Source organism: Coturnix japonica, chromosome 6, assembly GCF_001577835.2.
Source record: "Coturnix japonica isolate 7356 chromosome 6, Coturnix japonica 2.1, whole genome shotgun sequence".
Lineage (NCBI taxonomy): Eukaryota > Metazoa > Chordata > Aves > Galliformes > Phasianidae > Coturnix > Coturnix japonica.
Genome location: NC_029521.1, coordinates 18,350,546 through 18,377,006, shown reverse-complemented (window position 1 = coordinate 18,377,006; position 26,461 = coordinate 18,350,546). Strand labels below are relative to the sequence as shown.

General features: G+C 39.6%; 1 protein-coding gene across 5 annotated transcripts in view; it reads left to right on the top strand.

Annotated features, from left to right (window-relative positions):
• BLNK (B cell linker) overlaps window positions 1-26,461 on the top strand; it is an 88,271-nt gene that overhangs the window by 34,055 nt on the left and 27,755 nt on the right. For 2 of the 5 annotated variants that reach the window (XM_015867184.2, XM_015867183.2), the window contains exon 1: window positions 14,177-14,432. The exons of the other annotated variants lie outside the window; for them this stretch is intronic. In XM_015867184.2, coding sequence (XP_015722670.1) covers window positions 14,386-14,432 — 47 coding nt within the window. In that variant the 5' untranslated portion in view covers window positions 14,177-14,385. Of the gene's footprint in view, window positions 1-14,176; window positions 14,433-26,461 lie in introns of those variants that run through there. 5 annotated transcript variants of the gene reach the window in all.

The window sequence follows — 26,461 nt, the reverse complement described above, 5'->3', positions numbered from 1 at the left end:
TTAGCAAATAAAGAGACAGTAACGGTGATTTGTTTTCATTAAGTGAGATGCTGCAGTACAAAAAAAAAAAAAAAAAAAATCTCCAGATCTTGTACATTCAAGACTTCTCCCATCCCAGAGAGAGCTTCATGCTGAAAAACCATTGGTGGTAGATGACTTCCACCCCAGTATTTAACAAGAAGGACAAGTTTGTCCCTCTCCTTGGGATATGTAATGGATTTTTAATTGCTCTGTTGTCCTTAAATACCAGTGCTGAATCAGGCTGAATGTTTTATGTCTAAATACACAGGTTTATCTCCTTGCTTTCAGTAGTTCTTGGTATAGCTTAAATGTCAGTTTAAAAATCTCAAGTTATCCTCAAACTGGAAGAGCCAGGGCTGCAAGGTCAGAAAATATGCATTCATAAAATAATCTCTTCATAAAAATGATATCTAAAGGAGACCCAAAGAGGCTCCCAGTATCTAATCATTCTAGAATTATATTCATTGTAGCCATACATACTCCAAGAAGAGAAAAATACTATGTACTTATCTATACTATACAGGTGTGAATTTGACTTTTAACCACATTTTTGTCTATTATTTACAGAAAAGCTAAACACTGAATGCATGACAAAGATCTGTTCAGGTATCATATCTTTAGAGACAGAGTATCACACCCCCATAGCAGAAAGGGGGCAATAGATACTTGCACTATATCAATATTCCCCTTCTATCCTGCCATGCAGTTTCTCAATAACAGTTACCTGATAAGGAAGATGCCCTCACAGCTCAGTAGCATGTTTTGTTCCCAGGTCTGCAAAAAAAAAGATCACTTTCACTCTTGTAAGAAGACTGTTCAACAACATGCTGTCTTGAATCCAAAGCCAGGCAAAACTCTTAAATGATTTTTGAAGTGTTTTGCCAAAATTTAACAGTGGAAGAATTGAAAGATTAAGATCACAGTATTAAAAACCTTTCAGCACAGTTTTGAGCCTGAGATCACAGCCTTCTCCAACTCAAGTACCTCATTCATATCAGTAAAGGTACATAATCGGAACACAGGCAGTCCTGTGAATATATAACTGAGTGCTTTTCCTCATTCCAAGGAAATCCAACCCAGTCTTCTAGCCAAACTTGACCATATTCCTGAGGTTTGCTAGAAGTTCATACTAGTTCCACTTGCAAAATACACTGCTGAGCATTTAAGTACAAAAACATTTGATATTTTTAGATGAATAGTGAATTTGTTTCATGCAACTGTTCTGTGTTACAAACAATGTATCAAGAAAATGACACATGGGAGAAAATATATGGTCTATATCCCATTCTCCTAAGTCTGCAACTGCAACCACACAAAATTCTTATACAAATCTTCTTTCTAAGAAAGACAGAAAGATGTGAGTTGAAATATATTAATGGTGTTCTAGGCTGGACAACAACTAAACCCAGTAAAGAAGCCATTTTGTCTAGTAACGAGTCCAGCTGTAGAGCAGTACTATCACTTTACATTCAGCCTTGTTCTGTATGGCTTTTAGTTATCAACCAACTTCCCTCCTGCTAGCCCAGAATTTGCTCGTAGTTTACAAACAGAACAGACTCAGAGCAGCAGTATTTAGGCAGCAGCCTCACCCAGCCTGCAGCATCCCTTTAAGTTTTAAATGAAGAATATTTTAAGCAGATGTGATGTCTAAAAGCCTGCAGTGGCCTTCCTCACAACATAATTTCATCATCTGTATTTGTATTAGGGATAGTAAACAAAGCTCACAGGAAGTAAGCATCATTACAAATTAGTCTCTGTTAACAAAGACAAAGATGTAGCTTGAAACTACTTATAGAGGGGAAAAAAAGTGACACCTGTATACAAGAACTGGCAATTTAGAGCCTGCAAATGAAATGCAATTCAGTCTTCCAAAAACAGGCGCACACAGTAGCAATACTGTTCTCTCACAAGTTGAAAATATAGATCATATTTGTTTGAGTTCCAGTATCCAGGTATTTGCTGGACTATTACAGTTTTCCAAATAGCAATGGAAGTAATTACTTCCATTAAGTATGGTACAGTGTCACAGCTGTGGTTAGAGTGGAAATAACCTGGGAATCTTTTTTCTGGTTTTGTGGCTCATTCCTGCCCCTGGACACTGTAACTATAGAAGATACAATGAAAGGCTTTCCTTATGTACACACTGCCATTAGATAGAAATATTTATGTTACGTTGTGTATCTCAAGGTTACAGATCTGTTGCGCCACAGGGGAGAAAACATTAATTTAAAATCAGTGTTGGAGTTCTTCCTATGTGATGAAAAGTGCATCCAGAAAGTTCAATGAAATAAATTAAATTGAGAAAGGATAGGAGAACAACAATGAAAACCACATTTCTAATCAAATAATAAATGTAGACTAATTGATATCATTTGGTATCACCTGCAGCTCAGAGATCCACCTAACAGGATAAGAATGTCAGAGGAAACTTTTTTTCTCCTGACACCCCCAATGCCTGCCATAGAAATCAGTATGAAGTTGCGTGCATATTTTGTGTGGCACATTTTTCCCCTCCCAGTGCCAGTTAAGAAAATCCAGAGGGGTTCACATGTTATAGACACAGCTGGCACTATGCAGAAAATATATAAAGCAGCATAATCCTCGAATGGTCTCCAGATTCTTCTCCCCCCACCCCACCCCCAATGATTATCCACTACTCTCTTTTCAAGAACCTGTTCAGGACAACTGTCGATTTAAAAATAGAAATAAAAATTAGTAAACCTTGGACAATTTCCCTGCATGATGTGCAGCCATCTATGAGATGCTGTTTCTGATGGAGTTGCGGTAACATGATAGCAGTTCCTTTGGTATTGGAAATGGTCACATTTAGGGAAGTTAAGCAAGCCAAATCATAGTTTTTTGTTTTGCTTCTTTAATATAAAAATGTGTGACATGTTGGTGCTAAATAATACTATGCTCAAGGAGAGTTAATCAGCCTATTAGAAAAGAAGGGAGAGTCTGGCATCTCATTCTCTGCAGGCTGTGGTGTTAGTAGAGATCTTTTCGTACTCTCAGCCAGAAACAAAGTATCAGTTGCAGAGCAACTAAAGTTGGATACTAGAAAAAAAAAATAAGAAAGCAAAACAAAACCAAAAGAACAGTGCCAAGTCACCTTCTGAATGCAGAGAACGAGTTTTCCTTGTTTGTATACAAAGGCAAAAGCTGAACCAACTGTGGGAGCTGCTGACTCACAAACAAGTTCTACATTTTCACTGTGTGCCTGGACAAGATTTTCTGCCTCCACCCTGGCTGTTAATTTGCTTTGCTCTTCTCTATTACAAGGCTGTACTCAGACCACACAGAACAGGCTGTTGTAGTTTTGATTCACTGCCTTCTTCCCTTTCAGAAAATCATATTTGGTAGTCAGAAGGCACAGCACCTGGGACTCTAAACTCAGAAGAAAATAACTCCTGGCTCATTCAAGCAATGAAGTGTGAAAAACCACTTATATATAATCTCATTTTAGTAGGGTTCCACATGTGCCCAAGCTCAAATGCTGCACAGAAATCAGAGCAGATGTCTTGTCTCACTCTTCCCTAAGTCTCCAGAAACAGGAGTCTTTTTTTTTTTTTTAAACTGTATATATTTCTTTTTTTCCCCATCTATAATGTGCTACCAACATATACCAGTGCTGACTATAGGAGAAACATTCTGTTCTTATTTTAGACTAACCTCTATGAAAACAAGGGAAAATATTTTCTTCTGTGCAAGCATGCAGAGCTTCATTCTCAGTTTTCCTGCTTGTGCTGTGATTGCAGGTGGTCTATGCAGTACTTCTAAGGTGATGAAGACATGTATTAAACCCAGTCATTCAGACTTTAATACATTCTGAAATGAGAATATATCTAAAAAGTTGAGATAAGGTACTAGGCCATGAAAACTGCACTATATCAAAACAGAGCAAGCTAGACAAGCAGGGTAGAGAAGTAACATGATAAGCAGCAAGGAGAAGTCACAGACAAGAGGGCCTGTTGCAGCTGCAAGCCAGACAGTTGGTGCCTGCAGCAACCAGTCACTTGGAACAGTCTCAGGAAGGTCAGTGCAACACAGCTGGGCTGGCAAAAAATGAAGTGCAAGTGGTAGGAATCGCACCACAGTCCTTTATACAATATAAATGCAAGACCTGAAACCCAATAGGCAGCACAGCAACTTATGGAGGCTCAATAGAATTACTAAATTTGGCCAAAACATACATCTCAATTTGCTCCAGTCAAACTTACAAATCACAAACAAACACCTCTACCAGCACCTTCCTCAAACTCTTTCCAACAGTGAAGCTGATGTGAAGAATAAAGAAACAAAGAAAAGGCATTCCCCTGAGCTGAGAGGGGCTCCAGTCTCCTGTCCAAAGCTATTTTGGTCTGGGCTGAGCCTGCTGTTGAAAACAATCATGGAACAGAACTGTTCTCCTACACCTGATATCACTGTACATTTTAGATGACCTTCCTTAATGTAGCATTAAGTCTTGGTTTCCTCTTCATAATTCTGGTACTTAGCTTCTCCAGGCACCTGCTACCACAGCTCTGTCATTTCTCCTATTTAGTTCCTTACTGATTAGTTTCACAGCTTTTTATTATTTTACAAAGCGCACAGAGTACTGAGAGTAATCTAAAAATATCTCATCGTTTCAGTTAATTTGCCCGACCAGACGCTCCATAAGTCATCAAATCCTCTTCTAAATCCCTGCTCTAGCTGATATAATTAAGTAAATTTAGCAGTAAATACCTCATCATATTCCTTTGCCTTCAAGCAACATTCTGAAGAAATGTGAGGAAATACAAGGCACATCCTTGCTTTTGCAAGGATTTATCAGTAGATAAGATTACAGAAGTAACAGAACTGTTCATATTGCTTGAAATACTGTTACATTACTTTTACGTTACAGGTATAAACAACATTTAAGAAATAATGCATAGCTAAATGCTTACCTAGCAAATCTCTCTTTTTAAAACCAACCTACAGCTCATAGATATGTAGACTTAAATATAGTCTGAAAAAAAAAATCTCTACCTAAACATGTAACTACAGTATACCTAGCCGAGCATACAGAACAGAACACTGGTGTCTGGGAAAGCAGCACTTTACATACATACAGACTTGAAGCACTGCTCATTCACAACAAACATGCCAAAACCATCTTGAAGTAGATCTGCACAGCATAGCTCCAATAGATACCTGGGCAGGTTTAGAATCTTTTCTACAACATTAAAATTCTGATATTCCAGCATGGCATCCTTTTCCAGTCTAGGATTCTTGAGCACTGGTTACTTACATTTAAAGTAAAGCAACCTTAAGTCAGATAGAAGGTCTAACTCACATGACTTTTGTGGCATTAGACAACGCCAATGGCCTAAGGAAGAAGAAAATAACAGAGCAAACTAGTTTGGGCAACTTGATCTGCATACATATACACATAACTAGTACATCAATAACTGTTGCTGAAACATCCCAAAAGAAAACACTGAAAAAAATTGACACTTTGACCTTTGATTCAGGAAAGCATTGATAGAATCAGTTCTACTAGTAAATAATGATAGTTACATACGTATATCCTGTAGTTCCTTCCTTTAGTAGGTCACAATACTTTGAGGAATTGGTTTTTTTCTTCCCACTAAAAGGGAAATCCTCAGGTGAGTAAATCAGGCTTAAATTCAAAAGGAATCAAAATTCTTAAGAAAGTGATACCTTAAGAATGCATATTTACCCCCCAGAATACTCTACTAAAATGGTATTTGTTCTTATAGCTAGAAGAAAAAGTCTTCAGCATAAATGATACAAATAATATAATCTTTGACAATAACTTATAGTTACAAACAGTATATTGGAATCTAGTTTTTACTCATCAGCTTACTCCTAAATGCTAATTTGTTGATAAATATGTAGTGCTCTCAAAATTACTGCAGCAGCAGCAAACAAGACAATTTCAATTATGTAAAACTCTTAGACCCCAGTGTAATGCTATAACATAATAGGAAATACAGTGATAATGGCAGGGTAGCCATAAAGGCCCAAGCTGCAGCAAATGAGAACAAACCCAAAGGCAACAATCATATGCACAAAAAAACAAAACAAAGTCTGCTTACCTTTGGAAGTAGTTCAATAGGTAGAGATCTCTAACAAGACCTCTTCACCTCCACTGCCAACCCTAAAATGAAGTCTGGGAAGGGGTGGATCCTGGCTCCACTCCTTCTGGTCACTCAGGTACATTGCTTGCACCTGAGCTCTCCTCGGTTGGTCCTGCCTTTCCACCAGGTGCTTCATCACTGCTTCAGGCCATGACTCAGCATTTCTGCTACACCTGGACAGAGCTCTACAACATAGAGAAGGTCTAGCTACCCAAGTCTATGCTGCAGGTGCTGGTAAAATCTACTAGTATTCAGAAATGGAAAACCTCATAAAATTATCACCTGTATGTATTATTTCTAAAATAGCTAGAAATTATCTTTAATCCCCCCGAAGTGTTTATACTGTCATTTCCTAATGTATGTCCTTACCTAACCTTTATTAAAACAAGATGGGCTGATATTTGGATTGGATGACCTTAGTGGTTCTGTTCCAGCTTTAATGATTCCACAAAACTATTCTATGAATGTCAGATAATGAAAAATAATAAATGTATGTGAATAAGACTATTATGTGCAGTATAACAAATATGTATATAAATAGATGTATTTATATGCATGCCTCTTCAGATGTAGATTTCTATCATGTTTTCATTCCACTGTAGCATCTCCTTGTGTTCTGTCTCCAGGTTTCAAATCCAAGGGGATAACCAAAAACTGTAGGAAAAGTTATTCTGTTTCTGAAACTTCTGAGTAATCTAGAGATACTCCAAATATTTTCCCTTGCTGAATGCACTACAGACCATTGCAGAAGAGAAGTAGCTGAAAAAAGGCTATTCTTTTTTCAGCACCTTCCAGGTGCCAAAGACAACATGATATATATTAGCAGTATCAGCACTATACAAAAGTAACCTCATTTACAGGCACTCCTTTAGGGCGAGCTTTTGTCTGTGCAATTATATGGAGTGATTTTTTGTCAGCAGAGATGCAAGCATATTTAGGCCAATAACAGCATATATGTAAACTCTGGTGCTTTAGGAGACCTGAAGGAAGGACTGCTGGGCTGCCAAAGAGCCTGTACCACTGTGGCTTCATGTTCCACGGTGACACTTAGAGCCAAGGAAAAGCTGGCCAGCTCTGAGCGTCTCCACTGCAGTCATTCATTAGTTAAGGTTGGAGGAGGAAAAGATTTGCAGACCAAGCAGCAGCACTGCTCTTCAGAGGCACTTTTCTTCCTCAAATCTTCCAGAGGGCTCCAGCACAGGTCACTCTTATGAGGTATTCTGGCCTGCAGCACTTTCAATTTAACATGAAACAATTTGTCTGGAGGTGCAAGTTTTGTTTCTGTGCATGTGGAACAGATGATGGTAAAACAGAAAAGCAGAAGTGCAGCTTTTCGCACAGTGAGTTTGTCCCCAGGGAAATAATACACGTTCCCCACAGGTGCTAAAATAAATTTGCTCAGAAGCCCCTTCATGAGAAAATCCTACTGAATTAACTGATTTCACAACTTTGCCTACTCCATAGTACGTCTGTTTCCTCCACTGAGCTAAAAGGCAAATCCAAATCCATTCAATTAAACTTACAGTTGCATTTTCAAATGCATCCTCTACTATTATTTTGAAAAACTTCAGTATTAGCATCATTATTCAGTATCTAAAAAGTGATAACAAACTGTTAGGAATCTTTCAAAATCAACACTGTGGTATTGAGCTATTTGACCCACAGCAAAGGAATTGAAATTTATGAAAATGAATGTTATCTAAAAATTCTTGGAACAGAAGTGTTTCTCCCTCTCATCCGCTAAGACACAACTAACTGTTAGTATCCTTCCTGCATAAGAAGTAGCATTCTCTAGCTTAAAACAGTTTATCAGTGATCTGGAAGTAGGAAAAAGATCATTTGAATTGTCTAGGTAGCAAGAGTCTGAGAGCAATGCTTGGAAAAAACAGAGATGTATTATTTTAAGCATGAAGCAGTAGAGTGTTCAACTGATTATAGCCATCAGAAAGTAATAAATACATAGAAAGTCATGAGAAATCATGTTCCATAAACTCATGGTTTCCAAACACCAGCCAGAGGACACTAAATGGTAAGTTAAGTAGGCAGTGCAACAGCTGAAATAGAAATCAAGGGGAAACAAAACTATGTCTAAAATGGCACCATTTTAGACAATAGGGTTTGAGTAGTCTTTTGGCACAGCATCAAGTACCACAAATTTGCATTCAGACCCAGATGATCAAGCACAAAACCTACCAGGGCAGCATGTGACAGTCCAGTGCTAAAGGATTATTTCCCCTTCTTTCTCCATCCCCACTGCGTGTTGCTGGCACAGCTTCCTAAGGATATTCTGAAAGCAGAAGAGACCAAATATGTATAGAATTCTTTAAAATAACAAGCCTGCAACATTGATACAGATTCCAGCTCAGAATCTGGTTTTATGAATTTGGATTATTTTCCAGTTCAGACAGAGATGGGAGCAACTTGGGCTATTTTCAGTCACTTTCACAGCCTTAAAAAAAAAAAAAAAAAAAAAAAAAAAAAAAAATTAGTTATTTTTTGACTTTCCTGTGAACACAAACTGACTGAGCTAAATTCCTGCCTCTTACTGTCCACATTTACATTCACATTACACTGTTCCGATGATTGGACCTTTAATGCTATCCCAGTAGTTGCACAGAGTTCAAATAGATTCAGATTTTAAATAGAGGTCTTTACATAAGAATAAACACTCTTTCTGAAGCAATTATCAGAGTCTGAGGGAGATATAGGAAGTGAGAATTGCCTCTAAGACATAAAGACAGTAACATCAGGCAGAGATTTTGAAGTGGATTCTCCTTCATTTTACATATTATTTACATATTATTCAGGAAAGCTTACATTGTTGCTCTTTTGTCAAGAATTTGTAAAGGAAAAGCCAAGCAAAAATGCAATAGGTTGTCCTTTAAAGAGTCAAATCATAGAATCATGCAATCATAAATGTGCAGTATTTTCTGTGTCCCCATAAGTGGTGAAGTCAATATGAGGAAGAGCACTACTGAAGAATTTAATCTGAAGAATTCTTTTCTACAAACAGCAGTTGACTTCTTGACTTCTGAGTATCTCTGAGAATACTGTTTGGCACAATCTTCTTTATTAATGCTGGAGACAAGATTTTACTAATTTAGAAGGGGTTAAGAAACGGGTTTTCAAACAAGACAGAAAGAAAAAGTGAGTCATATGTGGTTGTGTTACAAATAAAATTGAAACCCAATTATTAAACTGATTGCTTACTTCAAATTGGGTTTCTTGGCTATTTAGTATACATCAAAGGCACTAGACTGTATCTGTGAGCATTAATATCATCTGTAAAAAATATTTTCCTCTTGAAATAGTCATGCATAGCTCGTTGAGATTCTTTGAGGCAGCACTGTCTTCTTAAAGCACTAAAAATAAATATTAAGAAGATTTTCTGCAAATTGATGTCTAAAATCAATCTATTTGCAGTTATTTTTATTCACCTTCCAATTGCTGTTTTTTATGCTACATGATACAGTTTACAGTACTCTGCTTGTCCTTTTAACTATGTGAAATCATAGATGAACAGAAATGGCAGCTTATAACTAAGGCTTTTATCCATATACTGGCTTGGACTTCTCATGCTATCTCTGTGGCCTGATTGCCCACCTGTCCTGTATGCCACAGCTCCTGCGGGGAACACACTCCTAGGGTTTCTCACCACAGAGACAAAGCTATGGGTAGATGCTGCTGCGTCACTGAGCTTCATCCCATTATGCAGTCAGGATGTGGCTTCAGATGCAGACCAAGATTAGGAACTCAAACAGGCTCCTGGGTTCCCTAGGATAAACATAGTCATAATCGGTAATCCACACAAAGACAATGACTTGAATGGTCTCCCTAAAAAAATGTTACCATCAAAGTTTGAGAATTTAAAAGGATGAAATGTAGAGCTAATATATTATGTACTGTTTATTAATATATCAGCAGCTTCAGCAGGAATCCTGTCACTTCGCAGAGATCAGAGCTCAGCATTGCCCTGCCACTCCCTGTGAGGAGTTGTGGGCCACTGTGGGACCTCCCCTCCACCTCCCCTGCTCTGGCCTGAACAAACCCAGGGCACTCAGCAGCTCCTTGCCCTCCAGACCTCCAGAAGGGCATCTTCACAGCCCTCCTTTGGATGCTATCTAACAGTGTTATATCTGTTTTAGTGTGGTGCCTAAAACTGTACACACCACTGGAGGTATTCAAGTACAATAGGGTATATAAAGTTGGAGCCCAGTGTAAACAGGAAATATCAGTCCATTTACAAATTTTGACCAAATGAAGATACAATACTCATAGTTCCAAAGTCCATTGTACCAACTCTGGATGTGACTATGCTTTCATTGTCTCATGGTTCCTAAATAGAAAGCAGAACATTCCGCCAGTGAGGCAGCATGTACAAGGAATGAGCAGAAGGAAACAAGCAGCAGAAAACAGCACAAAAATATAAAAGATAAAAAAGCTGGTCTTTGAAATCTTTTCATTTTAGAGCATAAGAGGAGAAGTACAAAGTCATACTGTAAGAGGATGAAAGAGGCAAACTCAGACTAAGCCACAACACTTGCAGTGATGAGGAAATGATGTTGCAACAGTCAGTAGCACTTAAATAATCTGCCGCAGCATTAAGAAGGTTTTCCCTGAAGTTTTAATTGTATTTTGAGCATCAGAAGTAAAAAAATGATGCATGTTCTCTGAGCCATCTTGCCATGGGAATTTACTAGTGAATCTTACATTATCTGTGTTGAGAATTGGAGCTAAGAATTTACCCTGTACATTTACAGCCATACACAGGAAAATGAAGATACTTCTAACTACCTAACTACAAAAAATGGCCAATCCACGTGAATGCAGGTTCTTAAAATATTAAAATACCATTGAGTTGAAGAGCTTGAGGTGGCTGTGACACCCTACTGTCCCCACTGGCCCCATATATGCCAGGAAGCATGGAGGTGGCATGTGCATCCCTCAAAACAAATTCCCCTCTGCCACGACCACAGTAATGGCTGACGAGGAGGGTTTCATGTTAACCACCATTATGGCCAAGATGCAATTCACGTGGTAAAAGAAATTCCAGTTCCTCTTTGGCATTCTCTAAATGAACATTTTGGCTCAAAGAAGTACAGTTGCTGGGGTTACAGCTACAAAAATAGCATGACTTCAGGCCTTGCAGGTTCCTGGAGCCAAGGCAAGAGTGGTCCTGCCTCTCTGTTTCAAGGTGACATGCAATCTTGAAAGGAGAGAAGAGCTGCCCTGTCCCAGTGGTCTGCAGAAAAGGTTGGATCTGTGAGGACTATATAGAAAACCTCACAACCACAAATATTGTCAGTCCCAATCTGGACTCTGAGACCATCAGCTGGGCAAAAATGGAAGCTTACGGCTGTTTGGAGGAGCCTGGGTGTGTTCTGTACTTAGGGTTTTTCTCCAGTGTTTGTCATATCTTGTTCCACCCTGAGAATCCTTCCAGCACTGGGGTAGATGGCCAGGTAGGCTAATCAGGAGGCAGACCAGAAATAGCTAAGTAGGCTATAGCCATTTCCTAGTGAGGTTACAGGGTTTAAATCCAAAGGTTTTTGACACATACATACATATAAATTGGGGAAGATGAGGAATTTCACTGTAGCTAGAAAGGCTTCCCTTGACATTTAGGGGTGGGTGACTTACTTCCTTCTCTTAGTTTCAGAACTTAACTTGCACTTGGCTCTCCCTTAGCTTCCCTAGAAAAGCATATTCCAAGATTGCCAGGAGAAAATGCATTTTCCCAGTTGCCATGGGTTTGAGATAACTATGTGCTAACATACGTGCTTTCTCAGGAGGAACAGGGTAATTTTTGTCTATGTTCTGCATGAGCAAAGGGGCAGCCTAGACCACACTGCCCAGAACTAGAGGATTCTGCTAAATCTAGGGCAGGACTTTTCTCCCCAAGAATGCGTCAGTACATCTTGGTGGGAGCGAATGTAAAAGGAAATAAGATGTGCCCTGAGTGAGTTATTCAGAGGGACATGCCTTGGGAGACAAGTAGGAAATAATAACTAGTAGGTTGTTTTGTTTTTTATTGCTGTTAGGCTTTTCTGTGAGATCTCTGCAGACATTAAAGTGAAGCAGGGCTGTGTGTTGGGCCAGGTAGGGTCAGAATAAACAAGACAGCTGAGGTACTGATCCACAGATAGGCCACAAAAATGATGCAACAAAATCTCATGAATAAAAATTGTGTAATAGGGACTTCCTTGGGAGTAACATCTTGGCAGAAGTACCATTTTAAACAGTCACGCACCCTCCTTCTCCTGCCCTGTGCTGCAGCTTGACAAACATCTGTGGACTGAACCATATCAAGGCACAGAACGCAGCTAAAACCACCCTTTTTGTTACATTTTGCTAGATCATTTGCAGAGGACATCTTCCTGTTCCATTTCACTGTGCAGCTACACAGACATTTGTGCCAACAGAAGGTAGGAATGGGAGATAAGGGATGAGGGTCAGACCTGAGAGTTGCCCTGGGATGAGAGACCTGAGAGTTGCCCTGGGATGAGACTTTAGCAGTAGCACCTTCCCAGGATCAGTGCTGCCAAGACAGGAGGGAAAGAACTGAGCACTGTTGAGCATTAAAACTAAACCCATTAACTGATGAGTCATAGAAGACTCATAGAAGACACAGTCAGGGAGAGATGAGGTGAAAGCAGTGCACTGAGTGGCTGAATGGCAGGGATCCATAAGGAGAAGGTCTCCAGTTTGGGATCTCTATGATAGTCATTTGCCTCCTGAGCATGCTTGTATTTCCATACATGTTTAGATATAACAGAAAAATTATATAAGCAAAAAGTAAAGTGACACTGCAGCTGATTTACATCTATTTTTTTCACATTGCCCAAGTGCAACCTTGATTTCCAAAAACAACTTATACAGAGTAAAAAGGTATCCAGTAAAGGTATCCAGTTTGTAAACAGACGTAATGTGGGGTGGAATTCCACAGACACATGTAGTAAACAATTTCAATATTATTGTTATTACGTAAAGCCCAACAAGTTTGCAAGATACTCCAAAGAGTAATTTGTTCATTAAGGGCCCTCCCTAGAGAAGTACCATATGCAAATGTCCAGATACACCACGCTGAGGGCTCAGACACCGAAGACATCAGCAGTGTCAGGAGCAGAACAATGTTGCTAGCAAAGACACAGCTCATGGCATGCTGTTTTGCTGCAGTCACCTGCAACAACCAGGAAAGAACATTTTGCCACTACATCATTCACAAGAAAAAAAAAAAAAAAAATAATTAGTTCAGTCCAGTCCAGACAGGAAACACATCGAAGTGAACATTTGGCTCAAGTGTTAGGAGAATCTCCCCAAGAAATACCTCCCAGTGTCATCAAAACATATTGTGCTAACCAAAACATATTAATGTAATTCAATGTACATTTAAGAAATAACAAGAATCATAGATAAAAGATAAGAAGTTGGTTTCCTAAGGCCTAGACTAGCCTAAGCTTTTCAACTGAGCCACGGAGAGGCCAAAGATACAGAAAGAAATGAGTGGCGACAGTACAGAATTCAAGAAGTCCATTCATCATGGTTTCAGGACAGAGCTTGAGCACAACTACCTGCTTATGTTGACTCTCAAAAATAAATCAGCTGCCTATAACATCACTTTTAAAGAGGAAAAAATAGCTGAACCAAATTCAGACTAAATCCAGGCTGAGCTATATCAGACCATCTGCTTACATTTTGGGTGGGAACTGGTTTCACCCTGAGCTGCTAGAAGGATCAGGGTTTAGTTTAGAAGGAGAGAGAAGAAAAGTCTCTATTTTCCTGCCAGTGATATCCGAAAGGATGGAAGGCACACGGCGATCTCTAGTTTTGTTGCAACACCTTCGGGAAGGGACAAATCCCCACAGCAGCACCTGGGGTGCATCTCCGCTGGAATGAGTGGTGAGGAGCAGAGGGGACCCAGGTCCCCGCAGCTCCAGTTTCCACGCTGGGCCGGCCAGGCTCGAGGGAGGAGCGGCGGAGCGGTGCCCGTCTCCGGAGGAATTCCCACCTGTGCGCGCCGCGGGCCGGGCGGGGGCGGGCCGGGAGGGGCCGGGCCAGGCGCCCCGGTACCGGGTCTGTCCTCTGCGTGCGCCTGCGGCTGGGACAGGGAGAGGCTTCAATACCCGAGCACGGCCGCGATTCGGCCTTGCGTGTGTTCTGCGGGTAGGGAAGTTCCCGCTGTGCTTACTACGGGGCACCGGGAAAAGCGTGGCCGCGCCCTGCGGGAGCAGCGCAAAACATGGACAAGCTGAACAAGCTCGCAGTGCCGGCTGGGGAAAAGTTCAGGTAGGGGTCGGTCCCGACTCGCTCCCCTCCGAGCGCTGGGGGGCGGTGCGGGGGCTCCTGCGGGCACGGGGAGCGGATCGACGCGACCGTCGGGGCACTGGCGGAGGTCCCGGAGCGGACCCGGGTGCTGACGGCTGCCGGGTGGTACGGGGAAGTGGGGTGGGGGGGTAAATACGTTTCTGTGGCCGTTGGTCGGCCGTAGGTTTTCAGAGCAACAACGCGTGTGCTCTGCTCCGTCTGCAAGGAACAAGGAAACGTTTTAAAAGTTTCTGTTTTCAGCGCTTTGAGAAAATAGTTTGTGACTCATGAAGGTGTTCGAACCCGATGGGAATTAGGAAAGTTGGATTCTTTGCTTAATAGTTTAATCAGCGTTGCGTGAATTTGATTCTGACTGCTGAGTTCTTTGATGTTTCCTGGTCTTCGAAGGATTAGATAGAACAGGGGGAACTGAAAAGAGGGGAAAGCTCCCAAGTAAAGAAGGATAACTTTAAGTACAGGATTTGGGAGGGAAAAAAATGCAGAAGCCAATCATTACTGGAGTATTTTTAGTGTGCCTGCTTTGATGCGCTGGTGGAGCTGGTACCTCAAGGCTCTTTCATCATGACTGTTTTCCTGAGTAATTAAAGAAGTCCTGTTTCAGTTTAAGGTCACGGGAGCTTTTTTCTTTTTCTTTTTTTCCAAGAAAAAAATACTAAAAACGTGTTTGTTTGTTTTCTGAAACAACTCCTAATTAATTAGCGAATATTATTTCATTTACTATTTGTAGTTGTGTCTCCCTAGAATACTCTGTGCAAGTTCAAATATTACCTTGTAAAGCTACTCTTGATACATTTCTTGTTATGTGCCCTCTCCATACTATTGAAATATTGGGGAGAGTACCTGTAGACCTATAGCTGTCCTATGTTCCTCAGCCTGGCAGACTGCACCCTACAGACTCAGCAAGGTCTCCTGGTAACCCAGGGGATGGAGGAAATAAGATAGTTACCTTTCTCAGTGTTCATGATGTATCACTGATCTGAAATGGTTTAAATGGTGCCAGGGCCCAGTATTGGTCTCATATAGCTATCTCAAAACAGTGAGCCATTTGATGGAAAGTCTGATACCATCAAGGCAGTTACCAGTATCTGAAGAAATTGAACACCCACTTTCCTCTGTGATAAAACTGTAGCTAAGCTGTATCTTCTGCACATGCTTAAAATAAGATTAACAGGGTTACTTCCAGGTATATGGAGAAGGCTCTATGTATGAAGATTACAACAGTCCCATTTCTTGGTGTGCTAATCCGAAAGCCTTGAGCCAGAAAGGTGCCACCGTGTCCCTTTGGTAACATCTCTGAAGTCAACATTTTTGTCTTGATTGAACTTTAAAGCTGTAAATTAAGCAAGACAAGGAGGTAGCTCTGCTTTCCTGTGTTTTAAGTATTTAAAGCTATTTTTCTATGCTCCTTATGGCCAATCCACTGTACATGTCCAAGGAGCACTAAGTTTCTCCAACCTGTCAATGTTCTCACTGCACACAGCAGAAATACACATGCACTTTAGTTTGGGCATGTTTAAGAGCATGTTTTTCATGAGGCAAAGACCTGGATATATGGTTACTTGACTTTACTGCATGAGGATTTTAATAACTAATGGCAGAAATTTCCCTGAGCACATATTCACAGTACAAATGTAGAAGATCAGTGTAACACACCTTTGCTTTCTACTGCAAAACAGCCATATGCCCCTGCTCTACGTAAATTGTAGTTGGCTTCCTAATACAGCCTCCTACCTACGCAAGAGAGACATAGGTGGCTGAGAGTTTGTGGTAGATGTTACATGAATGAAGGAGTTACATTAAAAGTCAGCCTTCCTCTACGTGCCAAGAAGTAATCATGGAGAACTATTCCTATGAAATGTAGTTTCAATGGATATAATTATAGTTCCCATCTTTTTCTGAAGACAGCTTTCTTAAAATTTCCACTCTGTAGAAGCAAAATCTGAAGCAGTGCTGCTGATGAGTCAGTGCCTGAGCTTTTGATGTATTTTAAGTGTAGACCTGAAAACCTAGATGTTCTGCTTCTTTGATAATCTCATCTGTTCTCCATGGGCATATCTGATCCTAACAGACAAGCCCTTTTGTTGAATTAGCAAGTATTGTATCAGATCTGAATTCTTAACATACTCAACTTGTGTATCGCAACACCAGAAGTTCTTATGTGCCTCTAACTATCATGTTGTGGTATGAGTGTTGTTTGCATTTGCAGCTAAGTCACTCAATTAACTTAAATATCAGTTGGACAGGAATGCTGGAACTTCATGGAATTCCAATATTATTTTAATATAGTGTTTGTTGTAAGATATGCATGGTACTATACAACTATTCCCCCAGAGTACACTGTATTCTAATGTTTCCAAATAGTCAGACTTGAAGCCTAGGGCTTGGTTGTTTATCATGAGACGAATTTATGTGGTGCATACAAAGACTTTGTAACTTTGAATAGCCTTCTAGTGCATGGAGTGAAATGTAACAGTGCTGACATGGCAGGCTTTAGTGTGTCTTGATTTCAGAAGAAAATTTTATGCTTCAGACAAAGCTATACATAAGATATGCTCATAATTGAGGATGGTAGCTGGCAAAAGTAACATGAAGTTAGCAGTTAAAGCAATGAAGTACTGAACTTGTACTCTTTTGTGGTCTGGCTTCCTTAGACAATGTACCTCAAATTTCTCCTGTTTTAATGATTCCTAGCTGCTACATATGACTACTCTTCATCTCTTCAGACATGCTGCATTTTTTTATTATGACCACAAACCTTAATAGTGCCCCTTTGCTCTCAAATGCTTTCATTTTCAAAGCTATTTTCAAAGGCATCGTTACCACTCCCACTGCAGTGACAGACAAACCATGGCATGAACTGGAAGTGTACCACATGTTTTCACTTGCCCAAGGTCGTACAGCCAGCATCTTCCAGATTGCAAACAGAAGATTAATGTTCTAAGAACAGAATTTCATGATGACTTCAGATATCTTCATTCATCTGCAGTGGATTTCTCCCTCTACAAAGCCCCTCAAAATCACTATCTCAAACCATAACTGACAAATGACTCCCCCTGCCCCACTCCCTCCTCAGGTTGGACATGCATCAATTTATATGTAGTACAAACACAATCCTTCTGTGTCAACATCTCCTACTAAATAGAGAGTTTAAATACTAATTCTATCAAAATCAAGAGGGGGTTTCCTTAAGGACCAAATGCCTTTTTCAGTTTCCAGACTGATGACTCCTACTCATAGCTATTCTCAAGTCACAACCTCTCACATCTGTCTGCTCTCTTACCTGTTCTGTTCTCTTTTAGCACAAGCCCCATCTGCATTTAGCCTCAGGCGCTCAGCCAGAAATGACCTTGAAGTCCTCCAGCAGCCCTCTGTCTCAGCTTCCATTTTCTCCTAATAAATTTCTACTGTGTGGTAACTGTCACAGCAGTAATTGTTTGGTGCACCCATATTTTGGTTAAACTGGATTTGAAGTCACAGTGATGGCTGCATGCAGCATCTGAAGTTGAAATTGACAGGAATGGGAAGAAAGGAGGACACCAGCTATGTTTACAGTGCTAATGAGTACCAATAAGAGTTTTTTCTATGGGTTTATTAGGACCAGTTTCCCACTGAAAGTATAGAGCTGTAATTAAACAAGGAAGCTACGTAATCTCTATTTCCTCCCGCTTCCAGTTAAACAGTTCCTGAATCTGACTCACCTCTGGACTTTGGAATGGAACTAGAAATGAAATGCACACTTCCCCAGATACCTCTGTAAAACTCCCTTCTTTCAGCCCCAGTGTGACTTCCCCAGCCAAATGCTTTTGCTGTTTCTTTCTCTCTGCCCTTGCTTCAGCCCCCACCCCATATATATTGTCCTTACTACTTAATTTCTCTCTGCACAAGCATTTCATAAGAACAGTTCCTTGAAAGCTTTGGTCTTTTTTTCTTTGTCATCTTCCTTTCTGACTGTGCCATTTTGATTGGACCAGTCTTTGTCAGTCTGCCAAGCTACTTTACTGGTTTTTAAACCCAAACCGCTGTGTAGTGCATTATCCTTATTCAGAATAATTCTGCCTATGAAGCTGTTTATAGAAAACTGAGCGTTAAGTGTGATTGTCGTCTACCTGTGTTTTAAAAGATAATATAGTAATACAGACAAGAGGGTGTTGTGTAATACTGAAACTGTACCAAAGACTCCTTGTTTAAGGAGTAGTGCAGCAGTACAATCTAGGAAACCAAGCCTGTTTACAAGATCAGCTGTGCTGATTACCTTTAGTATCATTCTACTATGCTGGCAAAATTGCTGGCATAGCTTATCCTAACACTGCCTCACATGCATACTCTTCCAAATAAAATTAGGTCTTCTAGGGACGCTTTAGTTTTGTCAAAATAACTGTCAACAATAGTGGAATTTGCCAAAACAACAATAAGACTCATAGATCACACAGTCTGTGGCCTCTTACTAAGAGTTATTTGGTAAAAGCTAGTAATGAAGATTAGATCTAAATATTTGCTGTTCTTTATTTCAGAAAATGCATGGCAAATTGCCAGCAAAGTAATCCAATAAATTTCTAGGTCATAGAAAAAAATTAAAATACTTAAGTAAATTTTGTATAACCTTTTATATAATTAGCTTAAAACTATATCCCATGTAGCTTGTGTTGTGGGGTGAATATTAAGTCACAATGTGACACTGCAAGCACCCAGCTGATATGTTGATGCCAGGGGTAAAAGTTTTGTGTTACAGAATCATTCTAAACTTATATACTGCTCACTACATTAGAATGTGACAGGTGCTTTTCTTTTTGGAGAAAAAAATATGACAATCAAACCTTGCAAAAAAAATTTTAAAAAAATAATAAAAATCCACACTGTTAAGTTTGAGTCAGCTCAAGGAAAACAGCATTGTCAAAATGGGGAAGAGGCATTCCCATGTTGTTAAAAATTACTGGAAGTACTTCTTTATTTGAAAATAAGTATTGCCTTTAGTAGCTCTCTTTTTCTCCCCTTGGAAAATTTCTCTTTGATCTCTTTTATTTGATTCTCTTTTTTTCAGTGTTATTAAATATATTTTGGAAGTAAAGCTTTTGTAAGTAAGTAGCTGAAAAGTTAATCAAGAATAATGGAGTCATGCTCTAGCTCTGCTTGGCGAACTTAGTTTTGGAAGAAAACATTTAACCTGATCAAAAGTCCCAATTAACTATATTCAAGATTGTAATGGACCATAAAAGGTGTAACTGAAACATTTTTAAACATTGTAAGAACTCCAGTACTTTTGCATTCTGCTTAAAGGTTGAGTAAGTTCTGGAGTTCCAATGCTGCAGGCAGTTCTAACCTTTGGACCAAACCTAGAGGGGGAAAAAGTAAGGTTTCAATTTCTTGTGGAACAGAAACTGAAAAAAATGATGATACTTGGAGTTCAAATTCTCTTACGTCAATGCAGTGTAATATTAACTGCAATGATATTTTTGACATTTAAAGAATTTGAATGTTTCCTTTCAATCTGTTGTATCTGCATGGTTAAGGATTATAGTGTAGCAGGTTACTGTGTGAGGAAAATGTGTGAACCGCTCTATTAGATGTATTTAATGGAAAAGCTTTAAAACTATTTCATAGCTAATGTTAAAGGCACTCAGTTTAAAAATTTATGATAATCTAAAGATGAGGGCACAAAAAAAAATCAGATTTTTCCTATAAGTCCAAAAAATTGTTATGCTTTAGAGAAGAACAATGGAATTTCAGTCTCTTTCCAGCTCAAGCAGTTCTGCAGAGGAAGCTTGAGAGGGGACAGATTTTCTTAGGGAACAGTAAAAACTACAGGTCCATAAAGAACAATTCGAAAACCATGCTGAAAGTCCAGCTACAGGCTTATTCTTCATGCTGAGCATGTACGAATACAGTCTCAGTATCAATATACATCTACCCAGCTTAACTAGCACTTTTTTTACATAAAAGCCACTCTTGGAACAAGTCTCAGTGATGTACAAATACTGGGGAGCATTAAGATATCTGGGCATGCTCTGTCATTAGTAGTAAACTAATTGGACACTGTTTAATGCCATATGTAGGAGATCTGCTCTGTTTTGTTTGGTTGTCAGAGCACTATTTGGTAGAGCAAATACAGACCATTATACTTACAAATGCACTCTGCTTTAAGAAGAGTCGAGAGGCTGTTTAGAAAAGGCTCCCTTTCCTCAAGTGCACACCAAGTACCTTGCCTTCAAACTATAGAGACCATGAAGTTTTCAGTGTGTAGGGAAAGCACAACATGTTTTATTATTTTGCAATCTCCAAACTTTCTGGATTAAAATAGTAAATTAGAAAATGTATTTCATTACAATGCTGATGAAGACTGCATGCAAGTTATGAAGTCAGCAAGACCTCTAAACAAAATTAAAGTACATAACTAACATTATGGAGGTGGAATTAATCTACAATCCATGCATACTCCGAACAAGATTCAGCCTTGATCTGAAAGGAGGAAGCAGTTCTTCCAAAGTCAGTACCACTGAGAGGGCTTCCATTGTCTTAGCGCTGTAGATAAATCTGTATATGCCTGTAGAGAACCAGCGCTCCTTGACTATGTCCCAGTAAGGCCTTTGCATTGTGCAGAATTCCCAGTCACCTCAAATTACTTACATTATTTAATTTCATGTTAGGACTAATTGTGTCAGAGATGTATTGTCATAGAATCAACAAGGTTGGAAAAGACCTTCAGGATCATCCAGTCCAGCCATCCACCTTCCACCAATATCTCCTCATTAAACTATGTCTCTTCATACAGTATCTAAGCATTTCTAGTACGCCTCCAGGGTCAGTGACCCCATCACCTCTCTGGGCAGCCTGTCCAGTCATTTGGAGAAGGAATTTTTCCTAATATCCAACTTGAACCTCCCCTGGTGCAACTTGAAACTATTCCCTCTAGTCCTGTTGTTGGATACACAGGAGATGAAATTGACACCCACTTTACAACTACCTGAAGGTAGGTTGTGGTGGAAAGCAATAAAGTCTCCTCTGAGCCTCCTCTTCTGCAGACTGAACAATGCCTCAGCCACTCCTCATAAGACTTGTGCTCCAGACCCCCTTAATATGCCTTTACACACTTTGAATTTGCATTTATCTTGTGCTGGTACTTACTACTGGAAGAGAGATAGACAGCTTCTTTGTGAACATTACCTAGAGGGCATGTGAAGATGAAAAGTATAATCAATATTTAGCCTTTCTGTGCCTCTGTGTGTACTGTGTAAACATACACCTGCTCTAATTACTGTTTTTGCCTTTAGACAAAATAGTGGATGATTGAAAAGTGAGCAGAATAGGATGTTCAGATGTTTTGTCAAGTGGCTTTTTTTAAAACTAAAATTAGCCATTTCCTCATGTGCAACTTACAAACACAGCAGTAGACAGCTGTAATTTGTGCTTCCTCTCAGAAGTCTGTAATTGACCTCTCATGGTAAGCAAGCAAGCCTCTCAAATTTTCCTTATAGCTCTAAGATAGCATTAGAGATAAAGATCAAAGTGCCTTCTCTTGATAGCTTGTTGTTGCAGGTTGCCTTCTCTGCCATCATGAAAGGCGTTGCAGGGGGTGGGCAGTGACAAGTGTGGATGTGGGGCAATAACACACTATCCCAGACCAGCAGCAACTCGAGCAGCCTTATGGTGCCTCATACAGCTATATCTGTTTGCACTGTACACACACCACAGCCATAGAAAACACCAGCTGCTGCCTATCCAGCTGCAGCCAGTCTGCATGTCTATGCAAGGAAATTGCACTCTCACTTTTCTAGGTGGCATGTGACATTGTGGCATGTGCATGAAGTACCTGGAGGAGGCCTAAAGAGCAGAATTAGATGATTTCTGTTGTTGGGAATTTTCTTTTGCTTTCTACTGAATAACTAGAAGGAAGATTCTGTATTTAGTTTGGAATGACAAGAGAAGACCTTCAAGCTTTCCAAGATCTCAAGTGATCCTTTTACAAATTCCCTACTATGTGAGCAAGTTTTCCCCCAGCAAGCAGGCTTCTTTCCTTCTTTTCAGCAACACTGTCTTTCTCAATTTTGTCAGCTTCACACCTGACAAAAGGTAATAGAAACATAAAATAATTATCAGCCGGGGAGATCACAATGGAAAAAATGAGCAATGGGGAGCAGTGAAGGTGTGGGCTGAGCATGCTGTTCTTTATCTAGCTTCACACTTTTTTTTCTCTAAATAATGAGAGTAACTGTAGTTGTTTTGAATTTTTTTGTTCTTTAGGTTTGTTTTTTTTTTTTTTTTTTGCTTGTCTTGTAGTAACTTAGCTTTTATTCTCCAGCTTTTATTCCATTATACTTTTCCAGGCTTTGCTGTTGCATTTTTATTTAATGGATCATTGCTGTAAAGTTCTGTAGCTAAAGCAGGTAGGAGTTTGTTGGGAGTGTTGTTTTGTTGTGTCAGGGTTTTGTTTTGTTTTGTTTTCCTTGTTTTTTAATTTAGGTTTAAGACTGCACTTGCTAAATCCCGTTCATTCGAGTTCCCAATTATAAGCATTTGAATTTGTCTGGGAAAGTAGAAATAACTACTTTGTTTTGCTTGATCTGTTATGTTGTTTTTCTCAAGACAATGAGGCAGATAAGTGCTACACCCAAAGTGTACTTTTCTTACATGAAATGACTGGAGGTAGTAACTATTTTCAGAAAATTAGACTTTCTAGACACAGAACAGAGTGCCCTGGCAGTGAGAAACAGCAGTACCCAAAGAATCACAAGAACTTAACCCACAGAGCAAGCTGACTGATTTACAGCGTGACTTCTCGATCAATTAATATTCTGAAGCCAGTTCAACTCTATTAGTTAAAAATCTAACTGAAGTTAGGAGAAGAATAAAGAATATGCAGGTCAGTTAATATCAGAGTGCATTAATATTGCTTAAAGTTTTTCCTAACACAGCCTCTGTCGGAACATATCCATTCACAGTGCTGCACTTTCTTTAACTAAAGTAATTTCTCCCAGAGTACAGGATTTTTCAAGAGGCACAACAGATAAGTCAGACAGTCATGTAAGTGCTAGGAATCTAAGAAGGTGTAATTCTTGCCCTCCGAATAACAGAAGCGTGCACGCTTGTAATATTGAAGACTTCCTGTGAGCCATTTAAAACTTGTTTTTGTTTTTTTCATGCTCCCTACTGATGCTGCAATCAGTGCTGTTTGCAAAATCATCAGTACCACACCCAACAGCAAATCCACACATCTGCACAAAAGCAATGTGTGTCCATTCCCCCCACCCAGGACACCACATAGTGTGTTCTTGCAGTAGAGTGCTTCCATTGCCATTGGACCAAGACAGAGCCAGCAGTGCAGATAAAATGCTAACACCCGGAGTGTGTGCTGGAGATCTGGTGTAAAGGATTCACAAAGAAGGGGAGCTCACTGCTCCACAAGCAGAGCAGGGCCTTCTCTGCTCCCAGCAGCACATGGTGGCCATGGCCACCACCAAGACCACACTCTTTTCTCAGGTTTCTGAAATCTTCATGGCTTTAATTTTTCCTGGCAGTGTGATATGGCAAGGTCTTCCCTGAGAGCTACTTGCAGCCCAACTTGTACCTCTGTGCCACAGGGCAACACAAGTCTTGCTTAGAATTACCAACACCCAGTGCACAGACAAATTGTATCTATACAAATAGATACAATTTCTCAAAAATTACTCATTGCAGAGAACTGTCAAAAACAAGATACTCCTCAGGTCCATGGGCTCTGTAATTTGTTGCCCATCTGAGTCAAAAGTTCATTGCACACTTTATTCTTCAGATCACCTTTATTTTCTTTCAGATTATTTTGAATTTAGAAAGCTTTTGTGGTATAGCTAACATGCAATAGCATCAAAAGCTTCCATCTGATTTCCAAGAAGGTGGATGTGTCACAAGCTGGGCCTATCCACTGCCTTTCACTTCATATACATTCCTCATGTTCTGAGCTGTGACCAGATCAAAGAGAGGGTGGGTTTTCTCCAGTTTGCTTTTATCTCAAGGCAGCTCTGCCAGTCCTTGAGTGCAGCTAGGTAATTTGTGACAAGGCAAGCCCTCTTTTCAGGCTACATTGTATTGGCAAAGATTCTGGCTTCCTTTATATGTGTATCACAGGTAGTGACCTTTTCTAAATACATTAGATAACCCTTAATTGTTGGGGGTCAAAACTGATAATAAAGCAACACAGGGCTACAAAAGCATCCCTTTTTGGAAAGATTTACTCCTAAACTTAAAAATGAAATGCCCTTTCTCCTCCTCTTTCAGGCATACTTTCTAGTAAACTATGTTCTTAATCTTATCTCCATGATGGACTAACATACAGTAAAATAATCTTTTTTTCTCAGTACTTTTGTTGCTTTAGGTAGGTAAAATAAAGCCTCATGTTTGATATGTTTTAATATGTAAGGATCTCAGAAATAACAAACCTGGGCTTGATCTCCCATGTGCTTTCATTTAAATCTTATACTAATCAGTGACTATACTAATCCTTACTAAAATATGGGAATTTCTCTATGTCAAAAGGGTAGAGCAAGAATAAAGTAGTATGTTGGTGGACTTATCTGAACCCAGAAAGCCAGAGGAGAGCATGAAGACATCATGAACAGGCCCAGATTAGGGTAACTTCTCTTCAGCAAGTAATACTTCAGTTATGTTCACAAAGTTCCAAACAAACAGAAACAGGAAAACATGCCAGGTTTATTTGAATGCTATTTTGCTTTTTTTTTTTTTTTTTTTTTTTTTTTTTTTCCTCTTCCTTGTTAGTAGAAAATTCCCTTTTCAGAGCAGAGAGCTAGCCATTTGTTGGGAAATGTTGTTTGCTGACTACTTCATTAATACCTGTTGTTACACTTAACACCTTGCTATCAATTACTAGCACTTCCTGTTAGGCTCCAACAATGAAGATAAAAGATCTCTACCTTCAGCATCCTAACAGATGAAGTCATTCCAGAACTATTTAAAGAGAAACTAAAATCTGAGAGACTCCATCCAGTAACTAGAATAGCAGGAATTGTAGTCGTCCGGGAGTTATTATCTGGAACAGGCCCAATCTGTCCACTGAACTAACTGCTTGACTGCCCACTGTTGTGCAACTGTGAAATAGAAATGTAAGTGAAGGGAAAAAAAGAAGAGCTGAAGGATTTATTGAATAGTCTTATTTGTCGTTCCCTCCAACACACCTAATATATTTTCCAGAAACAAAGATTTTAGACACACTTAGAGCCAAGACTCTTTAACTCCTCATTTACATGCCAACAATAATCAGCAGAAGTTTGAAAATGTGTTTTATGTGCACTGAGTCCCTGATCAAAGGATCCCATCTAACCATAATTGAATTGGATCTCAGAATAGCTATTGCTGAAAAGTGTTTTCAGAGATGAACAGACACAGAATACACCTTTATCTACAAGCCTAGCTTTACATAAGAAGGTCTCAGCTGTAGTTGAATAAAGAGTTAGTGATTAAAGTTAAGAAATAACTCTTAAGTTTGGCCTCTTAATTATCTTTACTTAAGTGCAGTTCAGTTAATGGCTTCTCTGTTCAGTTTCTCCCTCAAGGAACTTCTTGAACTATTTTCCTAAGTATTTGAGAGACAGACAGAGAAGTGTAAGAGAGCCAATCAGATGCAGAAATCCATGCAAAATATTCAGTGTTTAAATGACCTTCCATGCTTTTTTTTTTCTTCATTTTTCTGGAATGACTTTCAGACTCCTGAGATCAGGAGACTCAACTTTGCAACCTGGTCCTCATCTTTTCTATTGTCCCTCTAAAATCACCAGTCAGACAGATTGTTGTAAAAACTACAATTTGTAAGTTTGTATCAGCTTTCATGTCAACAAAACTCAGCTTTTGCTCACTAACTGAACAGATTAATTTTTGCAATTTGTTCAACTTAACGATTCAAGTGGGCTCCCACTTGAACTGTAGATCATCCACATCTGATGACTTACTACACTCACTACTGTAATACTGCATTGATTATCTGCTTGTGCTCACAGGCTCAATTTAAG